The sequence below is a fragment of the Mya arenaria genome, chromosome 1, assembly GCF_026914265.1.
Source record: "Mya arenaria isolate MELC-2E11 chromosome 1, ASM2691426v1".
Taxonomy (NCBI): domain Eukaryota; kingdom Metazoa; phylum Mollusca; class Bivalvia; order Myida; family Myidae; genus Mya; species Mya arenaria.
The window spans coordinates 48,309,657-48,335,976 of NC_069122.1; the positions used below are offsets into that span (position 1 = coordinate 48,309,657).

The 26,320-nt window shown below is 34.3% G+C and overlaps 2 protein-coding genes across 2 annotated transcripts; one reads left to right on the forward strand and one right to left on the reverse strand.

Moving 5' to 3' along the window:
• Nucleotides 1-4,428: 4,428 nt before the first annotated feature.
• On the forward strand, nt 4,429-14,631 carry LOC128235273 (solute carrier family 28 member 3-like). The gene is made up of 13 exons (XM_052950082.1): nt 4,429-4,716; nt 5,195-5,345; nt 5,623-5,860; nt 6,102-6,255; nt 7,560-7,754; nt 8,033-8,194; nt 8,901-9,026; nt 9,524-9,654; nt 10,152-10,326; nt 11,422-11,545; nt 12,010-12,155; nt 12,500-12,680; nt 13,326-14,631. The coding sequence occupies exons 1-13, from the start codon at nt 4,552-4,554 to the stop codon at nt 13,346-13,348; spliced, it is 1,971 nt and encodes a 656-aa protein (XP_052806042.1). The 5' UTR covers nt 4,429-4,551; the 3' UTR covers nt 13,349-14,631.
• Nucleotides 14,632-17,806: 3,175 nt separating this feature from the next.
• On the reverse strand, nt 17,807-19,829 carry LOC128240621 (short-chain collagen C4-like). The gene is made up of 3 exons (XM_052957328.1): nt 19,640-19,829; nt 19,144-19,215; nt 17,807-18,465 (listed from the first exon to the last, which is right to left on the reverse strand). Exons 1-3 carry the CDS (start codon nt 19,824-19,826, stop codon nt 17,957-17,959), a joined length of 768 nt encoding a protein of 255 aa, XP_052813288.1. The 5' UTR covers nt 19,827-19,829; the 3' UTR covers nt 17,807-17,956.
• Nucleotides 19,830-26,320: the final 6,491 nt, after the last annotated feature.

Genomic DNA, 26,320 nt, shown 5'->3' on the forward strand with positions numbered 1-26,320 from the left:
TGACGCAATAACGTGATAGGTGACCCGACGGTCGCGTTCCGTCGGGAATCGAGAGGCATGAAGAACAAAGCCTGTGATCAAGTAAAGTCCTAGGCACCGCGAAGTGTGCGTTACATATGTTTTCGAGAGACCAAAAGGGCAAAATCGATCCCGACATCCGTTGGTGCAGTGATGCTGAGATATCATCGACATTAACTTTACCATTTAAAGGTATACTTGCGCATTTTTCACGTAAATGAAAAAAATGTAGACGAATGGAATCGGTGACGCAATAACGTCATAGGTGACCAGACGGTCACGTTCCGTCGGAAATTGAGAGACATAAAAAGAACTAAATCGGTCCGTACTTTCGTGCATGCGCGAATCCTGAGATATTTGCCACATCAACCTGCTAATTTACGATAAGGCAATCCCAATTGAAAAGTAGCATCTAATAGATATTTTGCGGCGTTAGAAACCGGTGACAAAATGGCGTCCAATGCGCCCCGAAAGTCGCGTTGCGTAGGGAACCGAGCCGCCATAAGAACTAAACCGGTCCCAACATCTACAAATGCTCCGATGCAGAGCTATCTTCGGAAATACCTACCCGTTTCACCGCAATTTTGCACCATTTATAACGTAAAGGAGATACTTGCAGACGAAATGAACCGGTGAGGCATTTACGCCAGAGGTTGACGTATTAAACCGGTGACACATTTCATTTCTCTGAATGCATGTTTGAAATTAATTCTTAGGCTCGCGATGTCCTGCGTTTCCTCGATCTCTTATTGCTTTAATACATTTTGTTTTGCAACTTCATTTGCAATCAAAATCCCTTATCCGCTACACACTGTCACCAAAGTCTAGAAGGGGGATAATCACACTCTGACGAGTGATGTTCAGATGTAGATCCTGCATAAAGTTACTACACAAATGTTACACAACCAGTTGGTGAAATTCCAATAAGGTACTTGAATGTTGCTATTGCCTTATAGTGAGAGTTCAAGCCAAGTGCTGATGGTGTTATTTTTTAATTTCAGTATAGTCTGAAATAAGACGGGAAATTGTGTACCTTTGACCTTCTCATACATATTTTAATTGTGCGCTTTAACTTTTCCAATAATATCTCAAGTGTACAATTTGACCAGTAACTCTCTTCTCTTTCTCTCTCTTTTTATCCATCTTCTCTTTTCTGACTTCTCCCCGTTCCCCCCCCCTTTCCACTCATTTTTTTTATCTTTTCCTGCATTTCTTATCTTATCACTATCCCGATACTCTCGTTTCCATTTTATTATTTTTTCCTGCATCTCATTTTTTTATATCCTCCCTCAACAACTATCTCTTTTCCTCGTTTTCTTTTCTGACAAAACTCCTCATTATCACCTCTTTACGTTCTCTCTTTTCATTTACCTCTGCTCTTACCTCTTTTCCGATCACTTTTTTTTCAAAATTAACCCCTTCCTTTTTCTCTATCGTAAAATGCTTACACTCGTTTCTTTTTACCTCTCGATCCACATCTTAATCTCATTCAATTCTAACTACCATATAGTCTTGCGTTCCCGCTTTAAAAACATGTTATTTTGTGTTTTGCAGATGTTTATATATATTAGATAATCGTATTCAACGTCACAAACAGTGAACAATTCAATTTGATAGCTTTCAAATTTCAGCCCGTTCTAACGTCCAAATAATACGTCAGTAGCACAAGAATCGGACCCAATTGCGACGACGTCGTTTCCGAAATGCCGTGACTTACTTATTCCAGCAGGAGCGCTTTTTTCTAAAAGTACGTGTATATCGTCGAAAATTGGCCAAATGTTTGGAATATTTTAACATAGACGTACGTCAAATACATTTGACAAATGATTCAGTTTTCATCTTGATTTCATTTTTATTTTCAAATACTATCCCAATTTTCAAGAGAGCTTGTGAACAAAGCTGAGTATGTGTATAGGTAGCTTCGCATCCGGGTGTCATTTTATACCAAATCCTAGTAGCTAGTTTGTAGTTGGAAAGCATTTTCTGTACTTATTTTCCGTACTTATTATTTAATGTATAAAAATATGTTCTATGAACAAAACTGCTGGTTGGTTTTTGGATGAAATGGCCCGCTCAATTATCTATAAAGTTTAGATTTTTAAACGATAACTGGATTTGACAGAACTGTATTTGAATACTTGATTTTCGGGTAAATCTATTTCCCTTCGAACATTTATTTAATTGCACGTGTTATTTTCGATAAATTTGTTTTACTCTTACAGGCAATGCGTAAAGATTTATAATACTATCTCTTCAAAACTTGGGTGTCCGATAAAACAAAATCTATGACTTTAAAGTATACAAGGTCAGACGTGTTTATTTATTCAAGATAGATAGCAAATCCTCTAAAATCTTACAACTTGTGATAACAGACTCATTGTAAACATCATTGTAACTTCCTGTTTAATCTATATGGACAAATTCATTATTTTACCACGAGCTGAATACAACACAGACACGAGGAATTTGGGCCGCATCGTCGGATTTTTGGTATTCTGACATACTCGTTTTAGACTTTTTAATCTTCATTCACGTTAATATATCATGAAGGAAACAACAGTGATATTCGAGAACTAATATCATACATTTTTCAAAGGATATGAGTACATGTGTAATTATTGCTGACGGAAAAATGCAAAATATATATTGACAACACGCACATGACGTTGCTGACAGACATAACGTTTTACATGCTTTGTTATAATATCATGTTTGACGTCCTACCCGAAAATATATGTCAGAAAGTTTTGTACACAATGCCAACATAAAATTTGACTAATATTTTGTTTGTATTAAACCAGGTATTTGAAAGTGGTAACTCTTTTAAAAAGCATAAAAGTACCATTTTCGATCATATTTTTCTGCCAATTCAAGACTATAACATGTAATACTGGCTTGCACTTTTCCTGCAAAATGAAGTATTTCTGCTGTGTTTTCAAATAGGTATGAACATTCCAAGCTGATCATTTTCAAATATATATTGTCCATTTATATATGTTTTACTGTTCATTCAGTGTTTCTACCCGTGTATTGTGTATATTATAATCCCATTGAGTGTCCCATCAAAATTCAAATTACTATTAAAGTATAATGAAAACTATAGGGAAATATAGGAGGACAACTTTAAACAAAGACCGCACAAGGTTGTGGACCAATAACCACTAAACGAGAAACAGACAACATAACAAACCAACACAGACAGACTAGACATTTATCGAAATATCTATATCAATACTTATTGGGCTTACCGCATTCGAACGGTTCCAGACACTATTTTAATTTGTGTTTAGAATAACTATGCATGTTGATAGTTTACAAGCATGACATTTCTACAAAATAATCTTGTTTTTTGTTTGAAAAAATAGTTTCAAAAAGTGTTCATGCTCAGCCATGAAACTTGCTCAGCTACAAAAGCAGCGTGTTTAAAAATAGTTTTCTTTTTAAATGAAATTAAAACTTTCCAAAACCGCAAAAAGTAGAGTGAATAATGTAACCTTACCATGTCTTACCTGAAAACAGGTCAATTTCATATCAATAAACGCTTTCGTGTTAATATGCAAAATTATTATTGTGAACGAAATGTTGACAGTTGTTGTTGTTTCTAATGATCAATTTGGTTTTAAGAATAGTAATGTATAAAATGTTGTTGTTTGAGTTTAATTTTATTAGGTGTTAGATTACTTAGATGCTTTCTGTAATAAGCACTTTTTGATGAGAAACAGCAGTATAAATTCTTGTTCATGATTTTTCAACCTCAAACACTTTCAAACACTTACATGTATCAATAGTGTCTGAATATATAAGTCTCATCGGAACCACTTTCAGCTTCAAGCCATGGACTTTTCAAAATTAGAGGAAAAATGCATTGTGTTCGTAGCAACATTTATTTTGAAAGAAGCGTGCACTTTGCACTTTTTAGTAATGTTAGACTAAACAATTCTAACAAACAATATTTTATTCGTGAACATGTTTTTTTTCTTTGTTTTGAGGGGTTTTTTTTCAAGTCGTTTTAATTTATTGAAATAACACCAAAATAAAATCCGACGTTTATCGTCATCTTGGAATATAAAGTTTTCAATGTCTACGTTTAAAACCATTTGATTTGCAATTCAAAAATAATAATTCCCTTACTTAACTTTGGTGATGACGTAGCAATGATATAAATACTTGTTTCGCACACATTACTGCGAATTGCAATGATAGATCATGGATATTATCTAACTTTGAATATATCAGTGTACGCATCTCACCTTATTTACTTTAACCCGGACGTTGGGTGTAATCGCATTCTTTTGCTTCTAGGTTTAAAAGTAAACAGAGTACTAAACTATACAAGACATGGGTATTTAAATCTGTTATCTTCAGGTGTTCGCTGTACTTATTCATTTCAAATAAGATACCGTCCAAAGATACGTTTGCTGAACAGTGCATGCCTTTCGATTCACATTTGAAGAGATGTGTAAATATTAAAACAAACAATTTAGATGAGCAGTCATTATAAAACAGATTGTGTGATTAAATACGAGTCGTACAATGTCTGGAAGTGCTGTTCAGTTAAACTCGTGGAATAACACGGATGGGAGTCCACCCTCCTACAACAGTACGGGAAACACAAATTCTGCTTTTGTGCATGATGAGAATGCAAAATATGTCATAGAGAAAGAAACAGAATTAGGAGGAAAGGATACCTCCGAAAAGGTAGAAAACACTTATTTATGTTTTAACTGTTTAGAAAAAGTTGGAACTATGTACATTTTTTAATAAACGATCTACTCAATTGGGATATTCAGTTTGTAAATACAGTATAAAACAGTAAAATTTTGTTCAATAAAATGTAAGAAATGTTTAAATTTTGTTTTACGACATAATTTTTTATGTATAAAAGCTTTACTGCTGAGTAACATGTTTGTTTATCTTGTTTTTGTTTTTAGGGGGATATAGACTAGCATGCCCTTTAAACTCAATATAGTATCAGAATTATTTAATACACCGCTAGCCAACAAAACTACATATATATACATATATATACATATATGGACTATTGGGTTTTAAAATTGTATTATTAAGCGTACTAATGAATTGTTTATGAGAAAGATGTTCTTGTGAAACAACATACTTGAAAACATAAAGGAAAAACAAAAGCGTGCAAACAATGCAATCTTAAAAATTATTTCAGAACGGAAATTTGCAGAATGATGAAACCGATGAGGTTAAGCAGTATGAAGAAAGCAGCGATGAGGAAGATGATGAAATTGACAATAAATGTTCCCGGGCCGTAGGCGGCGTCCAGAGAAATGTGTTTAAGTTTTGTGGAACACATAAATTAGGTGAAGGGCTTTATCTTTTTATTTTGAAAAAAATTGCAATGCGAATACACAACATGTACAATTAAATTAGAAAACTAATTTAGTGATGATCGGGTATAGGTAATGAACATTTTTGAGCGTATACAAGTAATTGTTATTGTTATGTATCGCACAGTCTAAAACGAAGTTTATTGCCCATAATTTTGACAAACGTTTAAATGTCTTCTTATTGCAAACACTTGATATTTACATAAATTACAAGAGTTCAATAAACTTATCAATAACAATCATGTTCCAGGAATCAAGATCCTCCTTGCCGTTATATTTGGCTGTTTGTATTGCGCATACTTCATCTACGCAATGATCAAGTATTTTGACCCACGCGACGAGGGCATGGTTCGACTGTTGTGGTTCACGTTGGCTGTTGCTTTCCTTACCTCTGGCATCCTGCTTAAAGACCATGTGATCAAGGACAAATGGAGTTTTGATTGCCTGTCTGGAAGGGATGGAAGTACTTCACAGAAAGTTTCACGAATGTAAGTGAGCTTAAAATTATGTTTATTTTGCTTATATGCAAAAAAGCATCGTTGTACCTTCTAAGATTTAAATTAAGAACAATTTAACTTGTATGCATAGTTAAATAGTAATATGTTTTACATGCAAACAATTTTCATAGCACCAAATAACGCACAAACAAGATTTGTCAAACACGTGTTTTCTTGGTTTTGAGTTGTATCATAATTCGTTATGTATTCTTTTTTTCCTATTTCATTTCAGCATTTACTGGTTTCTTGTTATCGGAACAATCATTTTTGTGATTGTCTTCGTCATTGTTGATATCGGTCTCAAGAAACCAGACTACCTACGATCCGCTAGTGGAATATTTGCTTTTGTTGCGCTGTTTTACATATTTTCCTACAAGCCATCAAAGGTAATGATAGAAGTTAATCATTTAGATAAAACTAAAGCAATATGCATTTCGCAGTGATTCTGTACCATCTGTCATTTCAAGACATCGAACTGGGACTGCATATTCTTATATTAGGAAACAACTTATGTACGCACTACTATATGCCGGTGTTCATAAAAATACAGAATACCTGAGGGACGATACCCACCTTTGCAGGCCCTGGCTTTCTTTTTTGTCTTCCTGATAATTTACAACAATAAACGACTCTTTACACCTTTTAGATTCAATTCGTTATGAACAAGCAAACACATTCGTCTGTCGTGTAGCATTATGCAAAGATAAATGAATAGCAATGTGTTCAAAAACAATTTATTTCTTTTGATTTATGTGATAAAAACGCATTTATTTGCTTTGATTTCTATCCAAATCTAACGCTTGTCTTTTATAATCCAATGGGTGCAACTGCATTGCATTTTTGAGCTTCATGATAGACATCTATTATAAATATAAAATACACTTAATACCCTCTGTTTGAGCCTTTATAAGTGAGTGATATCATAAAACATTATATTTTAGTGACAGACACTAAGACGTAAACAAGATAACGGGTATTCGTAAATGCATTCACATTTGTAAATATCAGATATCTTAGTCGTTAACCTATCGCTGCTTAAGAGTTTTCGAGACATACTCTTTGCATCAAGAGGGTGGAAATAGAGGTGTGTTTTTTTCACTTCTTTGACTGCAACACTTTCGAGCATGAGTAATAAATCGGTCGAAAGGTATTAACCGCCATACCACGCACTTACTGACACTCGATGTCAATGTAGTTGCTTTTGATAAGGATTAGGCGTCTTTCCTCCCATTGAGCATTTAAACACACACTTTCATCTTTCGGTTCAGACGAAACGGGCTTATCGATTGAGTCATATTTACATGTTCAAAGCATTTTATTGTTTAGATGGTGTCGCACAAACACACAACTTAACTTGCACCCCCATGCATGACTAAAATCATTCGTTTTTGAACAATTGCCTGCTCGATGGGCTCAATATTATTTTATTTCATTCAAATTGCTTGGAAATGTTATGGTGAACACTGTAAGTGCTTTATTATCTGAAACCACTACTATATATTGTTTTAGAGGTTTTGTGAACGATTTCCTGTGAGATCACACCAACGACCACTGTTGTGAGAGGTGGACACTTAAATAACGAGACTTCTCTCACACATTATGTTATTGTAACATTAAATACGTGTCAATTTTCTGACTTCCTGTACTTGATATATAATTTACCACTATTATCTCGTTTTCAACCAAACAGGTCAAATTTCGCCCTGTTTTCTGGGGTCTCGCCATACAGTTCTACTTTGCTCTGCTCATCTTAAGGACCAATTGGGGATACACGGCCTTCCAATGGCTCGGGGACAGAATACGTGAGTTTCTGGAGCACACCGATGCCGGAGCTAAGTTTGTGTTCGGCGAGGATACATATACTATGCACTTCTTTGCCTTCAAGGTATTGATAACCATTAACTATTGTTTAAGTACTTTTTAATTTACCATTACTAAAGGCGCGTGCTTAACTTCATATCAACGGGTTTCATGAAGAGATGTTCAAATAAAAAATCATTAACATTTTGTTAAAAAATAAATATATATTACAAATTTCAAGCATTGAACGAGTATTGTTATTTTTCTCGTTCTTTACTCTTTGAACAATATAATAATGTGTAGACAGTTTCAAAACATAACACCTTTATAACCACTGACCTTAACAAATATGTATATTGTTAGGTTCTGACCGTGGTCACCTTCTTCAGCGCCTTCGTCTCCATGTTATACTATGCTGGCGTAATGCAATTCATCATAAGACATATTGCAAGATTCCTCTCTTTTTGTCTTGACACCTCGCCAACTGAAAGTCTCAACGCAGCAGGCAATATATTCATTGGGCAAGTATGTGAAAGTTGTCATAAATATAATGGTGTAAGTTCATTTAATATGTATAATAGAAAATAGGAGAGTTTATTGACTTTTGTATTGGTGTCTTTACGCTGCAGACAATATATGTATCTGTCATATATGAGAATAATTATTTTATTTGTTTTATGCACAAAAATTACAAGATTCCTTGCAATTTCTCTTTAAATGATACTGACTAAATGACCAACTGAAGTTGGAAAATTATTAATTGGTCAGGAATTAGGATGTTTGAGTATTTGTTGTTGACAACATTTGTAAGGTTAAAATGATATACTGCCGTCTGCGGGATTATACTTCATCGGTCAGATATGCGGAGGTACATAATGTACACATATAGAAACATGTTTAAGTTAATTCCGGCAATTTACTGACTAATTTGATTTTGGGAAATCGTAGCCGGGTAAACTACGTGACCGATGTAAAATTTTGATAAATGTTTCGTTATAAATTCTACGATTTCCCTGAACTTAATAATAATAACCCAAATTCACATACGCCAAAACCTAGAATCGAACCCAGCAGGACTTGATGAGAAGAGACTACGCTTACCACTGCGGACATTGTTAGGATACCAGTTAAATGAGTTTAATAAGATACTGTACGTGGTATCATGACCTTACATTTCTGATAACGCGTATACATAATAAGTGACCCACTGACAAAAACTAGATATTTTCAGGGTGAAGCCCCACTTATGATACGCCCATTCATAAAAGATATGACACGGTCGGAGCTACATGCAGTATGTACAGGAGGATTTGCTACAATAGCTGGAGCTGTGATGGCAGCCTATATAAATATGGGGGTATTATTAAATATTGAAAAACATTATTGTAATAATATAAATAATTTGATAATAGATATTTTATTGCTTAGTCAAATTGGGAAACAACCATACTTATTGTATTCATGTTTCTTTCATGACATTTTTAATTAAACTTACGGAAACAAACAAGCCCAGTAGCACAAATACACAATGGAACCCAGACTATATGCGCTAAGCCATTCGAAATCACCTACAACAGACGTTTATACATGACATCACTAGTTTTGAAGGCGCTCGTCAATGAACTTACCATTACGAAACACAAGAATCGTATTAGAAGCACTAGAAAATAAAGCAAACAATTTATATTTGATGCTTTTTTGCAGTAAAACGATACTTACTTAAACGTAAAGGCCATGCGTTTTGTTAATCTATCTGTAAATGGTTAGTACGATTGTTTTAGTAATACGTGCTTTGTCTTCGATTGCTCGTTGTAAGTTTAACAAGTTTTGTTATAAAACATTGAAAATATTAAGGTTCCCGCGAACCACCTGTTGTCAGCGTCAGTGATGAGCGCTCCAGCAGCTCTAGCCATGGCAAAGCTGTTCTGGCCGGAAACGAAGAAATCGAAAGCACGAGCGGAAGACGTTTACAATATGAAGAAAGGGTAAATTTGACTGTATTTACTTATAATTGTTAACTTATTCCTTTGAATGAAGCATCTGTCTATTTCTTCTATTGATCTATCATCCGTAGACTACTAAACGCTTCGTCTGTACATGTTATTGACTACTTTTAAACTTGAAGTAAAATTACAAAGTACCAGTAAAATAGACTCCGTAGCTTAGTGATTAGGGCGTCCGCCTACGAGGCGTAAAGTCAAAGGTTCGAGCGCCACTAGTGGCCTGTTCTGATATGGGCTGTTGTCGACACAGTAAACAGTTAAATAATTCAAAAACTGATTGCCTTCCTATCAGTCAATAAATATTTGCTCTATCGTGAATTTGCCGCTTAAGTCATCACTACTTTTTTCTGTTTGTATTCTTAGTTTTTCCTCATTTGCTGTCCTGGGATTTTCAAGATAGTGTCTGTAAGCACAAACGTCTCTTGGACAAACTGTAATAGTTTAAAAGATGATTAAAACGGCGTTTCTGTTTTATTCAGGACTGAACACAATGTGATCGAAGCGGCCAGCAACGGGGCATCGGTGTCTATCAAACTTATCGCTAATATCGCCGTCAATCTCATCGCTTTCATTGCTATTTTGGACTTCATCAATGCCACATTGAAATGGTTTGGACATCGAGTGAATATGCACGATCCAGAGCTAACTTTCTCGGTACTATTTTTACTTGCATCAATTATAAGTGAAGTTAATGCAAGTATTTTAAAATCGAATTCTACAGGAGGTCTTAGAGCGGACTGTCTCACACTGTCGCTATTTACATGTTTATTTTTCTTTTGAGGTCAACCAGTTTTACTTAATAGATCATGGAAATAGAATACCACATAAACCAGTCCTCCAGTCTGTTAGTGAATGCTAGTGGGCTCACTAAGGGCAAAAATACAAACCGGGGCAAATTTGCCTTTAGTATATTTTCGATGCGTTTATAGGGCAATTGGAAATACTTTTAATAAAAAGCCATTCGTTTGAGTTGGACAAATGCATTCATCATATTGATAATGCTATTAACAGTGATTTGTGATAAAAAATATTGATATTTAATTCTACTATTATACGTAACATTATCGAGTAGAACATTGAAAGAAACTAACATAAACGCCTTGTGTCGTCTCATTCAGTTACTGTAAGACTGTTACAAAATTTAAGGTGTTCATATGTTCCACATATTATTCAGCAAATTATAAAACAACACAAGAATGAAGTTTATTTAGAAAACGTATAACATGGATCAGAATAATATATAACTTGAAATAAATGTGGTAGTTTTTAGCTTGATTAAAAAATTAATTGTGGAACGTGTCTACGAATCTCAAAGGATACCAAATTAGGTAAACGCGAACAAATGCAATTCTTAAACAATTAATAGAAATCGAACTCAAACATTTTGATAACATTTTAGTCGCATTTTAGACATATTCAGCCGAAGAATTATGATAAAGTTTTTCTAAAATACAAGATTATGTATTTTTAACAATATTACTACTATAATTTTGTATTTATGTCAAAAAATGTGAAATTCACAAGGTTGTAAATGAACCTACATATGGCAAATTTGGATCCCGAGGGTATATCTGACCATTTAAACGTAATACAAAACTCGACACGTTGACTTTGAGTCCAAGCTCAGCGTAGTTTTGAATATGATATTATTTTTAAAAGAACGGCATACAAGACTCCTAAATAGTACTGCAATCATTTACTTAGAAACAACACTATTAATATAACGTTTATGTTTTCGTCATGTTTCAGCTTATTTGTTCCTACGTATTTTATCCAATCGCTTATGTAATGGGGTGTTCATTAGACGATGTCTTCAAAGTGGCTAGTCTGTTAGGAACGAAGACTTTCCTCAACGAGTTTGTAGCTTACAGCGGTAAAGAATGTTTTTATATTGTTGAGAGTAATTGAGAAAAATGTGAGTAATCTTAGTTAAAATATTTGCTATAATGTTATTTGTTATTCTGTTCTGTGGTTATACGGGTTGGTCGCATATTTACAACACTCTACGGAATTTGGTTGAAGCTAACAAAGGTAGATCACGTTTTAATTTCCTATGACATATTGATTAAACATGTTTGAAAAGGCTTTGATAACATACCGAACCTACCGTATAGATTGGATTCGAATTATTAACAAATATATATATATACGTGTAGCTGTGTATATGTTTTCTTAATTCTTGCAAGGGTACTTTTAATGAACGACCTTTTTAGTTTTTAGTTTCGTTTTGAATTAAATATTCTAATATGTATTGTTGTCAGAGTATCTTGTTTAATTATGTTGATATAAATTAAAAGGAAGAATATCTTGCCGTAATACCTGTGCCTTTTTTTTCAGAATTGAGCGTGTACATAACCAACAGAGAAACATACGATAGTTATATTGCAAATGCCCTTTCACAAAACATAACAACAGAAATATCCTATCAAAATGATGACTTGATTCTTGGAAACAACATTACACTTTCCGGCGGACTTCTCTCGGTATATATTAAAAATAAAATGTAATAAGCTATGACAAAATGTAATATTTATTCGCACAATGTAACGATTAATCATATTCCATCAGATAACTCATTGAACTATAGGTATGTTCTGTAGAATTAAATTGTGTTTCTATTGCAAATATTCAATGAAAGGTTCCGTCAATCACTAATGGCAATGTGATGTATCAGTGAAACTTAAAATACCTTTAATTGTGTATGTAACGCAAGTTGTATTCACAAATTCTTTTGTTGCCTATTATTTTGGTTACTGTAATGTTGAAAGGTTTACCAATAGATACTGCTAGAATGATTTTACATATGTTCAACCATTAATTTCCTCAGGATCGATCAACTGTAATTTCAACTTATGCCCTGTGCGGTTTCTCCAATCTATCTTCCATTGGCATCATGATAGGGGCATTAGGCGCAATGGCTCCATCCAGAAAATCTGATATCACGAGGGTGGTGGTAAGGGCCATGATTGCTGGAAATGTGGCGTGCTTTATGACGGCGTGTATCGCAGGTAAATGTACTTTAGTAGTATACAATTATTTAATGGCTTGCCGGTCAAAGTCAATTACCGGTCAATAGTCAAACCTATTTGTGGGAGGTCGGGGAAATACTAGAGAACTGTTAGCCGAGACCGATTTCTGTCCATTTCTGTCCATATTTCGCCAGTAAATAGTTCACTTAGTATATAGCCAAATGAATAAATATAAAATAATGTTTAGCAACATAAAAACTCGAGACTGTTGGTGGTTACCGAACAATTAACCGGACATGAAGCAAACACAATTGACCGGTGATTAATGTTGCGTGTTTCATGACGTCATTATTGCATGTAGGTGAAGATATAATTGTTATTTTTTGTTTAATGGTAACTTTACAGAGCTCTTTTGGAAATATACAATTCATTCTTCATTGTAAATCTTGCCTCGATTGGGACAATGTATTCTATCGAATAATTCGATATAATACATTGCCCTTATCAAGGCAAGATTTACACACAGATATTACGATCAAGGGATTTGCCTACGTGAAAACGTCCCCAATCATTGCAATGCACTTTTTCTCAAATTGTCATTGAACGCTTGATACTTGAAATAGTCCATGCAATTTTAAAACTTCAATTAATAACGTTATATTTATAGAAGTATTTATATTTCAGGACTGCTGTACAATCCAGAATAAATCAAGCAATCATTTGTTGATCAGTTTGAAATCAGACAGATCAAAAGAAAATGTATTAAATCAATAAAACGACAAACACAGCTCCTGCGAAATATAACATATACATATTAAAATGTTTAATCTCAAATGATGATCTAAGTACAACTTGGTTTGATGTGAATTGGACCAACCAAAATTACAAACAAGTGAATCTTATATTTGATGGGTGACATGGACTTTTGATTATATATTTGCTTGTGGTTTATTAGATAGAATTGCTTGGTGAGGGTTTTGGACGCAAATTATTATAATATACACAATGACATGCAAAACCCTAAAAATAGTGTTTTTGTTGGTGTTTTAAGAGATCACGTTAATTTCTCGAAGGTTGACATATTCGCAAAGTTTCAATATAAAATTGGCAAACATTTCGAGAAAATTACGAAAATCAATAAAAAAAACGTGTTGTTTTGCGTGTAAGTAGGCAATCTGACGAACTGATTAATCAAGTAGTAAAATAGTATATTTCAGCAACGGTATTGTTTTTAAACCCCTTCATCGATTTGTGATTATATTTAAAAAATAAAATTAATTACTATATTGATTACTAACCAAATTCCCGTTTCCGGGCAATTTCAAATGTATATGAATTCGTTCCTTACATGATCATATCATTACATTTCTATTTTATTTTCCTTCATTATAAATACTATTGCTTATAATTAATCAAAACATGCTCGCTTTGAAAACTTTCTCTGATTGTTAGGTTTAACATGGCTTACTAGAAGTACCTCGAAAGGTTCTAACCCAAATCCGAAATGAAAAGCTATAATCATGAAATTAAGTTGTTTAAACCTCACATATGTTCTTAATATAATCGCTATTCAACTATAGCCGCATTTATCTTTTTATATTGCTTTGATTACTAAACACGATTCACATGTTCTTACTTGGTATGATTGAAATCATTGTGAGTTGACCATGAAAATCAAGCGCTAGTCCTTGTATGGTAGTATTAAAATTATCACATTAACAAATTAAAATCTGATTAGCATGCACGTTTGAGCAAAGAATGGCTTTTGTTTCAATTCTACAAAGCATGTTTGTGATTTTTGCGTGTATCGCAATAATAATATAAATGCAAATATTGAAAACAATAAAACCTGTTTCGTACAGTTCTACTTGAATCATAGAAGCGTTTGATAATTTACGATTGGCAATGGTTAAGGTTGTTGTTTACTATTCAAGTTAATCGATATTCTTGTAGCGAATGTACACATGAAAATCGAAGAAAATAAAAATATTTTTAGAATGTGATCGTGATGTTGTTGTTCCAGCTTCTGTTTATTTTTTGTTTAAGAATAAGAAGGAAAACAATCGTCTAAATCTATCAGTAGGTGATTTTATTGACATATTGTCGCAATACCAAATGAAGGCTATTGTGAGTTTGGGTCAGTTTACTAATGTTTACTTGTCGGTGAATATTTTGCAAGTATTTCGAGACATTTCAGTCAAAATAGTAAATCAGCTTAACTTCCTTTCTGATTTCGGCGATTTACGCAATATGAACAAGGTATTGACGAATTGTCCAAAGCATCCTTAAAGACAGTTAAGTTATCAAGTTTTAGTAGTTTAAATGTAAGTATATATAAGATAAAAGACAATAAATAAGCGATCTAACGTTAAAGCTGCACTCTCACAGATTGACCATTTTTCCAACTTTTTCATTTTTTGTCTTGGAAAGAGCAAGTTTTTGCGTAAATATCTGCAAACAAATGATAAAAGATTGCTGACAAAAAATCCGATCGTACTTTTTTCATATTTCCGTTCGAAAATTAATGTTTTATGGATTAAACCGTTCCTAACGGTTTAAGAAAAATGCATAAAACGTCATTTATTGAACTTAAATATAAAACTCTGCGATCTAATTTTTTGTCAGCAGTCTTATTTAATTCATCCATTCCAAGACAAAAAATAAAACAGTTTTCAAAACGTTCAATCTGTGAGAGAGTAGCTTTAATGCAAAATGATTGGATTTAGCAATGTGTTACATAAAAAGTATTTGTAACAGGAGTATTCTTTGCAACAACTTTGATATAGATTATACAAAAAGCAAATGGGTTTGACAGAACTTCGTACATAATTAGTAACGTCTTCCCAATGAGCGACAGTATGATCGCCATAACTAATCCTTTCACCACCTCAGACCAAAACACACTTGCTCCTGGACTGACACCGCTTCAGATTGTTAAGTCTTCCGTTGAAGGTCTTGGGCAAGCAGCTGTATAATTAATTCAATCCCATTGATATCAAAACAGTAGCGGCATCGCATTTCTAAATCATTACATTCCATGTGGATCGAAAACATAATTATATCCACTTTTTTCTGTTGCTGAGAAAAGGACCAACTGTTGAAGCCATTTGCAACGTCAACTGACTATATAACGTTAACTCTAAAGTTGGTTCCAGACCAACGTTAGAAGAGTCGTTACTTTGACAACTTTTTTTATTTTTTATCTTGGAAAAAACAAACAAATATTTGCTGATATAAGACTGCTGACAAAGGGTCAGATCGCAGAGTTTCATATTAAAGTTTAGAGATTGATATTTAATGCCGAAATTCTCATTTTTCTTAAAGCATGAGTAGCGCTTTTAGCCACAAAACTTCAATTTTCGAAGTAGATATTAAAAAAAACTAAATTATCATGTGTTGGTTTGTCGAAAGTTTTTGAAAATTGTTGAATATTTACTTTAAAAGCAGTATAAAGTCAGGATATTTAGACACCATGATTGCAAATTTCGCTGGAGTCAGGGTTTCCTAGGCGGAAAAACTTCAGCCATTACAAAAAATCTAAGGATGGTGGTCAAATCAGGTCTGCACTAGACCCGACCGTTGGGAATCATCCGATGTATAACTATTAAGTCCACCGAATCCCCGCAACTTTACATCCGTTTCAAACAGCACAGATCAGGTTTTAAAAAGTATACCTTTAAAGGGACTAAACAACGGATGGTCCAAAAAACGGAAAATATAGTATTTCCTCAAAACAAGCATAGAATTGTCAATGTGAGCTAGTAGGAGGTCGAATATACATCATTACATAAATGAATCATGTTGCTGTCTTATCTGAGTTTCCCTATTCAAAATTAGCGCGTACTGGTTTCCGAATTTAAATCATATCTGTTTATCAGTGCAGATAAATATACAGACGCTATTTTAAACTCACTGGGATTTTCGTGGTAGACAACTTTAGTGACTTTCGAATTGTAAGAATGCGCAAAAAACGGCGAATGATCCATGTGCCGTAAGCAATGTGATACATCAGTAGGATTCAATTTGTCATTGTCTAGGCCCTTTAGCAATGCTCTATTTATCAAGTATTACTTTATGGAAATAGCATCATAATATCAAAATGGGGCATATGGTTTTATGCAGTTTAAACTAGTGCGAATTAAAAGACCACTTTATTTTTATTTAGATACGTTCATAGGATTGCAACGTTAATATGAATTCGAAAGCAATCCGAATAATCTTAAATATATCTTGGCAAGGAACCGAGGAGAAATAATATCGCAAAAAAACATTAAATGTATGTCTTTTGTCCACTCGTTTGAAAAGCAATCTGACCTGGGACCCATCACGGAATTTCGATAAAGAATGGGCTAACGCCATTAATGATAACAATCGCATCGTGTGTTGAGACCGCATTAATAAAACAAGAATGACATCAAGGTACTGCAGGTATCAAGGATTTACTTCCCCTTTCCATTCATCAACTCGTCTACGTTTCGAAAATAATGGTCGTGTCATGTTCTGTAGTACGCTTATTCGCTGTATGATCTATGTTTTCGATCATGATTCCATACATACTACACCGAATCTGACAATGCAGCTCCTTGAAAGAATGCCAAATTCGTGAAAATAATAATAATGGTTTGGCTAGAGCAAAGTTAATTCCATGTATGTGTATTTTACTTATTTCTATAACAATTAAACGACATTAGCCGTGTGTAGCCCGGTTGTTTAACTTTTTAATAATTCAAAAATAATCATAATAATCTGAGTGTTTTCGAGAATGTACATGCTCTGGGCAGTGCGCATGCGTGATCGCTGAATTAACCACTTTTTAAAAATAACAACAAAACAACGACTTAATTGAAAAAGTTGACTATTGTCTCCGTCAGAAGCTTTCTATTTCGTAAAATCATAGTTTTTCTGGCAATCAATAGACGGATATTTTGAGCAAAATCACTAATTTATTATTAATTATAAGTGAGTTATTGGCTTATTGAAACTACACAGATCATTCATAATTGGGCGGGATGTTGGTTTGTTATTATGAACCTTGTTTGGTTAGGATAGAAAAGAATTTAACGAAATAAACAAGTTTATGTCCTAGGCTACAAAGTAAAACAAAATAAACAAAAAATATATGCTTTAAGCTTAATTTGATTTATTAACAAATTGAAGTAATCGCAAGAAGGCAGAAGATTAGAAATTAACATTATTTATCATTTCATTTCTTTAGTAAAGTTTGATTTTGAATATTAGTAAGTTGTTTATGTTAATATAGTACAAGCATTCCCATGGCCTCTTTAGCTTGTTAAAGATGCTTGTTAAAGTCATATTCAAATAGAACACACAACACAAGCAAGTTCCCTGTTGTTCACATATGGAGGACACTCCATTCCACCCCCGCAATGAACTTCTACGAAATATAGCTCGTTACTGTTATCAAAATTCGTGGTTCCATTAACACCCTCTGGGCGATCATCAAGGCATACATATTCGGAACCATGCGAATAACCAGCAAAAGGACCGACTATGTAGCCGCTATATTCCTTCGTCCAGCCGGAATTGCAGGTGTTTCTACCAGGTATCATCATTGTCACTCCACGTGAGACCTTGCACGCCGCACACGGGACTTGTTGTCCGAATACGTTTGATCCGAGGAAGGAGATTATGTCGGACGTTTGGTGCGGATTGAAGCTGTACTCTACAGCAGTCAGGTAGATAATGTTGTCCGCGTTGTCAGAGTAGTGGCTCCATGTTGGGTTGTCAGAAAGGCAAAGGTAGTTGGCACCATCATGGTCCCCGATGTACTTTGTTTTGTCAACAAACGTACCCGCCATAAAACCTGGACAAAATAAAAACAGTTTGCTCCTTAACTGAAATGACACTCTAATGTTCTATAAAGAAAAACATACAGGATAGTTTTTTTTTATAGTGAACACTTACACATAAATTACATAAAGGTGATTGACAGGTTGATTCGAACAATGATGAGTTAAAATCAATAGTTGCGATTCTGGCGAAATCAGTTTCATGAGAGATCGCCTTTTGTACATCGCCCTTGCGATACTTTCTAGTAGACGACGGTTTGTAATTGATGTATTCATATACTCATGAATCTTTAAAATACTGTTTAGACTATGCTTGTGGTAACATAAAAGAGACTTTGAATAATCCAATGATGTCATGAACGCCATCCCTCATTAAGCATCCAATTATTATCATAACATTCGAGTTACTACTTACTTTGAATGGTTATTGTTCGCATGGAAGTAGCACTACCCAATTAAAACATATTGGGTTAAACGACGTATGTAGAACATGTTGACAGGCTATGAATAATCAAAAAGCTTTCCAAATGCTTTCATAAACAGATGAACATAAATACCAAACTGTACTTCATATCTTAATTATTATTATTATTATAAGTATTATTATTATTATTATTATTATTATTATTATTATTATTATTATTATTTATTATTATTATTATTATTATTATTATTATTATTATTATTATTACCAGAATAGACTAGGTCAGATTCGTTGCCCGGACAGCTTGTTCGACCCCATCTAATGAACGAGGATCCAGTTCCTAAAATTTCAAATTATTTTGACTTTAATATTATATCAACATATCAAGGTAGCAAATTACAAATAGGGATGAGAGTGGTCTAGTGGTAAAGAAGGCCCCCTCTCGCCCAAGAGGTTGTTGGTTTGATTCGCACAATGGCCTGTCTAAATGGACACCAGAACTAGTACATTTCCAGGAAACTGACTCGAGGGTGATTTTATAAGCTTTCGTTACAATCGAGCTAAAGGAAACAAGTATAAACTAATATATTTAAAGGTAGGTATGAGTCTTTATTGATATTAAAACCGATTGCAGCTGAATAGTCAAATCATGTACGTTGGCAATCTCACTTTTCCTCTTTTTTCGGTAATCATTACCGAACTTTGCCAATCCTACGTCCCTCTGTTTTTATCGATCATGTTAAGATTCAAACTGTAATCTTTACCTTTCGTCAATGCCAACGTGAGCGACTGTATTTGTTGTCCTTGCTGCGCAACCAGTTCTTTTAAATTGGCAACTTCCTCCGCCAGCTCCTGTGGGTTATCCACTAATATCCTCTTGTCTGTGCATCTAACAAGCTCATACCGCAGTGTGAGCACACCAAACAAAACTGCATACCAACTGATAGTCATGTCTCCTACTTTTGTCATATGAACTGACCTAAAGCTAACTTTTACGTGTATATATAGCATACAAATCTCAACTTTTAGATAAGAAAATCAGTTCATACTTTAAAATGTATGGACATTTGAACAATCGGCCAACAGAATTTAGTACCGCAAATCGAAATCAGGCATCGTCAGATCTACTTTTTGACTTGTTAAAAGAAGAAATGCGCCGGGTTACAAAATGGGGCATATGGTTTTATGCAGTTTAAACTAGTGTGAATTAAAAGACCACTTTATTTTTATTTAGATACATTCATGGGATTGCAACGTTAATATGAATTCGAAAGCAATCCGAATAATCTTAAATATATCTTGGCAAGGAACCGAGGGGAAAAGGTAATTATAGATAAAAACGCAGAGCCATTTCATAATAAAGGGAAAATAATATTATTTTATAGTAATTACTTAGTATTCATCCCGCGCAACAGATTATGGGAAGGATGTTGACTATGCCAGGTATGCCTGCCTGTCTCTCTGTCTGCCAAATATCAACTTCTAAATGTCTTATCTACTTCCCTAAAGCTAATCGGTACATTTTATAATAACACTTTACATGAACATTCATAATATAAAGCATGAATTGCCAAAACTAGCTGATTGTCCATTGCATAGTTTAAACTTGAACATTTGAGTATGATACGGACCAAATTGCACTCTATTGCATTTAAAATGTCTGGGTAGGCCACTGTTCTCATCTAACAAAAACTTATTTGGTTATATTTTATGATATTTCAGAAATTGAACTGGACAAATATTGACCCTCCCCCCCCCTCCCACTCCCTTTCCTTCTTATTTTAACTAGGCCACAATGATCACTTCAAATACTGTCCTGTATCCATTTCACACAAAAAAAAACATATTATCCTTCATAAAAGGCGAATGAGTTAAACACGATAATGCAATAAAATGAACACGTCTCCTCTAGTGTAGATCTATACTGCGTCCCTTTAACAAATAATGGCTCTACATTTTGTATTTTAATATATTTGCATATCTTCAACAAATAAAGAGATTTTATTAAAGCTAAATACACTGTGCCTGAATAAAATGCTTTTTATGTAAATCATTACACATAGTGTACAGATAAACATATCAGCAATATTTTGTCGCTTTTTAACTGGCCAATTGGTGGCCACGTATCTATTAACTAAGTAAAACAATATAAAGGTTGATATATATATATTTTTTTTTAATTTGTGCTTAAAGCATAATAATGTTTTTGTTTAGTACACATATGTACTTCATGAAGAAGTACAATTGACAACGAAAATTTCAATACAAACACATAATAATTTTATTGAAAGTTTAAGCTTATAAAGATCATCTCCTTCAATATGAAAACGTTCATGTTTATTATCTGGTTGTCTTTTGAATTTTCAAAAGCGAAACGTTCGCTTGAAAAATAATGAATTTCTATACAAAATATTTCTTGTAATGGAGTGCACAAATAAGACAGCATAACCATGTGAAGACTTATGATGTATTTTCAATCGTATTAGTGAAAAAAACAACAGTGAAATAACATGACCAGGGGCCGTATTCAATAAGCAATTTTTGACATATCCATATATTGTTTAGACCATTTTCTTGCATATTTTCATACTTTTGGTGTACAAACATTGTTCGTTTTCTTAAAGTTTAAATGAGAAAAATGCCAATTTTTCACGAAGTTGAACATTGTTACTAATATGCTTATTGAACACGGCCCCATATCTATCACTGTGTTGACAAATTACGTCTACGCGAAATAACTTACCGTCAGCAAAATTTATTGCGCTTTTTCCATAACATTTTATTGTATCTCCTTTAATATTAATTTTAAACATAAATCTTAAAGAAAATATGTTTGATTTAGAAGGATATCAAGCTTATTTCATCTCGTAATCGAAGTCTTGCTTAGATATTTCGGAAAATTTAGCAATGTAATTAAATTTAAGTATGTTGTTATGGTTTCCTGCGAGTGATTAATATGTAAATAGATACTAACACTCGATCATCATTTAGCTACATTGTGTATCTGGAGACTGTATTCAAGAAGACCACCCTTACTCTCATAAAGTATCAAGGATATCTTGTCTTATGGTAATATTTAGAACGCTTATTAATTATTTCTCGATTCAAATGTCACCAGAAAACAGTTTTCACGCACCATTCAAGAAATAATGCTTCATTCTCCTTAGAACTATTTTAAAAGACCGATTTGACTATTAACATTAACTGGATCACTGCGCGCATATCCATGACAACCACGTGCTATCGCATATCCATACGCAATTATTTTCACTAAGTACAAAAGAGTTCCAGCAAAAATACATTTTAATTTTGTTTAACTGAGGTGGGAGAAAAAGCATCTACCATAGCCGCTCGTGTAAGATAGGTTCATCCCGACCCTCGCGCATGGTGTTTTGCTGAAACTCCGTAAACACCCTACGCTCGTGCGGAATGAACCTATCTTAAACTCTCGGCCATGGAAGATACTTATAATCTGAGGTGGGAGAAAAACCCTGTCTAGAGAGTCAAGATAGAAGCCCAAGCTACACTGAACAAGATATACGAAACTACAAACATCACAAACAGAACACATACGCCTCAAACTAACTTAATCAATAAATCTTGCGATTACCGCCTTGGAACGGTCAGTGAAACACTTGTTCACAACAGTAGTGGGTAAATGGGGGACGGCGCACCGAGATAACGGTGCAAGAGGATAATGGTGTAAGAGGATAACGGTTCAATAGGATAACGGTCTATCGGGATAACGGTGCGCTAGGATGACGGTGCTAGGGCGAGAACGCGCCGGGAGAAAAGTTGTGTTGAAGCTATTCACCACCGATGTGACGTAGTCGAGCTTACCATTACTCGAGTCCCTAACCTCGATCCTAACCCTAGATCTAGGGTGTGGTTATTGTTACGCGCGCTTGGTTAATTTATTGTTTAGGCATATAGCGAGGGGTGTGAGTCAGCGCTAACGACATTTCACTGTTGAACATGGATGACACAGAAAGGAGTGATATTTTACGGCGGTATTATTTTAAAGCCAGAAACCCAGCCGCATTTGCTGGACCTCAGAAGCTGTTTGGCGCGGTTGAGCAAAAGTATCCTGGAATTTTTACGAAGAAGTACGTTAAACAGTGGTTAAATGATCAGGACGCCTATTCTCTCCTGAGGTCGAGACGTCATAAATTTAAGACAGCAAATGTACGTGTGTCGGCCATGATGAGCAGTTATATATAGATCTTTTGTCGGTGTTTAACCTAGCCGAGCAGAATGATGGAGTTCGATATCTGCTTTGTGCAATTGGGCGATGATGCGATATTTTTTTCATACAAAGTTATACAATAGCAAAGTGTTTAAATATATGAGATTGTATTTTGAGTATTAGTATACTTTGTAAAATATGTATTGACTCAGTTTTTATGTAATATATTCATAATACTGTTGCGGTTACGTTTACCTTGGTTTTAAACACTTGACAGTGTTAAGTTTCTTTACTCATGGATAAAACAGATTTGGTTGAAAGGTATTGAAAATGTAACCATAAGTATCGTTTAGACATGAAAGCTTAACTCGTGAATACCATTCTGAAATACCATGTACTAGATTTGAAATTAGATACGTTTTAAACAGCTGTATAATAAGGTTCCTTTATTATACATAAACCCGGAAAAAATACCCTTAGGTTAGTTTAAAACGGCTGTTTAAATTCCACTATTATACATTGCATTTTCCCTTCGTTAAACGGGAAACAATCGCTTATATTTTAACATAAACATTAATTTAAAATAACTCGTTCAATACCCAACCCGACTTATTTTATTCAAATGTTAAACTGATACATTTTGTTTTGTTAATGATCAAACAACCATCTTCTCTAAGGAATGCCGTAAGGGCCATCGCCTATGAATGTGTTGATCTGAAGTGCGATACTCGATAGTACGATGGTGAAAACGCGAAATCACGAAACTACGATGGTGAAAACGCGACAGTACTATGATGAAAACGCGATAGTACGATGATGAAAACGCGATAAACTATCGTGTTTTCACCATCGTACAGTCGCGTTTTCACCATCGTAGTTTCGTGATTTCGCGTTTTCATCATCGTACTGTCGTGTTTTCATCATCGTAGTATCGCGTTTTCATCATCGTACTGTCGTTTTTTCATCATCGTAGTATCGCGTTTTCATCATCGTACTGTCGTGTTTTTATCATCGTAGTATCGCGTTTTCATCATCGTACTGCCGTGTTTTTATCATTGTACTATCGCGTTTTCATCATCGTACTATCGCGTTTTCACCATCGTACTGTCGTGTTTTCATCATCGTACTATCGCGTTTTCAGTGATTCGACATTTAAGAAGGTTCATCATTATTCTTACTTAATAATTGGAGATGAGTTAATAGAAGGGTGAATATAATTTCAAATATTCTCAACTTCTGATAAAATGGAATTTACCGTGATGTGGATAGTGATTTGGATTTTTCTACGTATCATAGTTGCTACTGTTACCGCACAAACATTCGATGGTTCAATGTTGTGCACTTCCCACCAGAAAACATGTGAAGTCCGTGGATAAACCGTTGTTTGCAACAATATGATACCTAAACGCCTTCCACAGGGCAGTTCGTCACTAATTATCAACTGCTTATTGGATAATACAATTGTTGAAAATCGTGCATTTGATGAAACGTCTTATAGAACACTTAGGACATTGGAGTTGCATAGTCCATATGGCACACTTACTACGTTTAGATCAAGCTGCTTTGAAACTTTAAACGACTTGATTGAGCTGCACATCAGCGTTGCTCAATCTAGTGCGGAAACTGGTTGGCTAAGTGGCCTTAATAAGTTATCGGTGTTGAACTTGACGGGATGCATTGATATGCGGTCGCAGCAAATATATTCCGTCGTCAACATTCTTTTCCGAACCTTGGAACAGTTGTGTTAAAACGTTTTGGAATACAGTATGACAACCTGGCATTAGATGAAATATTTTGGATATTTATAAGTATAAGACCAATAAATGTCCTTGTTTTGGACATGACAGAAATATCAGTCCTGGATTTCAGGTCAATGACGGTAAATCAAATCAGGCTGAAGAAGATATCGTTTCGTATGTGCAATATTTTGCAATTAAAAGATAACCAAAATAACACAGAGGTGGTAAATGTTGAAACCATTGACACGACTGGGGTAGTTTTACCAGCCACAGGTAGACCATTTTGTTTTTGGCCGATTATAAATTTACACAACGTTGTTAAAAGCATTGACAATCTGTCTTTCCTTCGAAAAACAAAACACTTTATATTTGATGAGATTTGCAATATGGGTAATCCAGTTACCTTTGAAAAGGTTTCGAACATATTTATCATGAGTAATTTTAGCTTTAATTTGGAAACAGTTTCATTGAAAAGAAATTATATAAAGGTGTTAGATGCACAAATAAACCGTTCAGAAATATGCCTTTCCTTAACCTCGCTTTGTTTGAGTGATAATAAAATGGAATTTATGAACCCAGACGTTTTCCTGTGTTTCGGCCGAAATTTACGAACGCTTTATCTTTCCATCAATAATTTAAGTGTAACGAACAAAAGTAACAAAACTTTATTTGAAAATATATTCAAGAATTTGCTTAAAATAGAAACAATATACCTCTCTTCTTATGCTCTTGAGAGCATACCGAAGCATATGTTTGACAAAAGCATCCAACTGAGAGATCTTGATTTATCGAGAAATAGACTGCGCACCATTAGTTTTATTCTACCTACTTCCATTGAATTCGAAATGCTAAGAATATCTGCCAATTATTTCAAAACTCTTGACTCCAGTGTAATGCGAACCATTGAAGATAGTTTATACAGTAATGATAACGCCTCATTCGATCTAAGTGAAAACGACTTTCAATGTAAACTTTGTAAACATTTACATACGATTCAATGGTTAGTAAAATTTAGCAGAAAAAGCTATAAACAGACAACTTGCACAGGCACTAACGGGAATATACAAAATACTGATGAGAAAAAAGTGTCCGAATTACGGTTTGTTTGTAAGGCTCCACTTCGTCTAGGACTATCTATTGGTTTCAGTGTTGGGACATCCATTTTTGTTTGTTGTATATCGTTCCTCATCGTTGCCATGAAAAGGAGAAAGAAAAGAAAAAACGAATTGAAGAAACAATTGGATTACTAAAAGAAGGAAAACAAGATTGCGAGTTTGTAGTATTTTTGTCATTTAGCAGCTTCGACGAGAAGTTCCTTACGGAATATGTAATTTCTCCTTTAGAACAAAGTCTTCAAGATATTCTAGAAACAAGAAGGGTGGTCGTTTGTAATGGAGACCATGAATTCCGACTAGGTCACGGTATTGCTGATGAAATTGTCCTTTCCCTGCAACGATCAGCAATAGTTATTATCCTATTGTCAAACGCTTACGCACAAAGTGGGTACTTCTGTCAGGAAT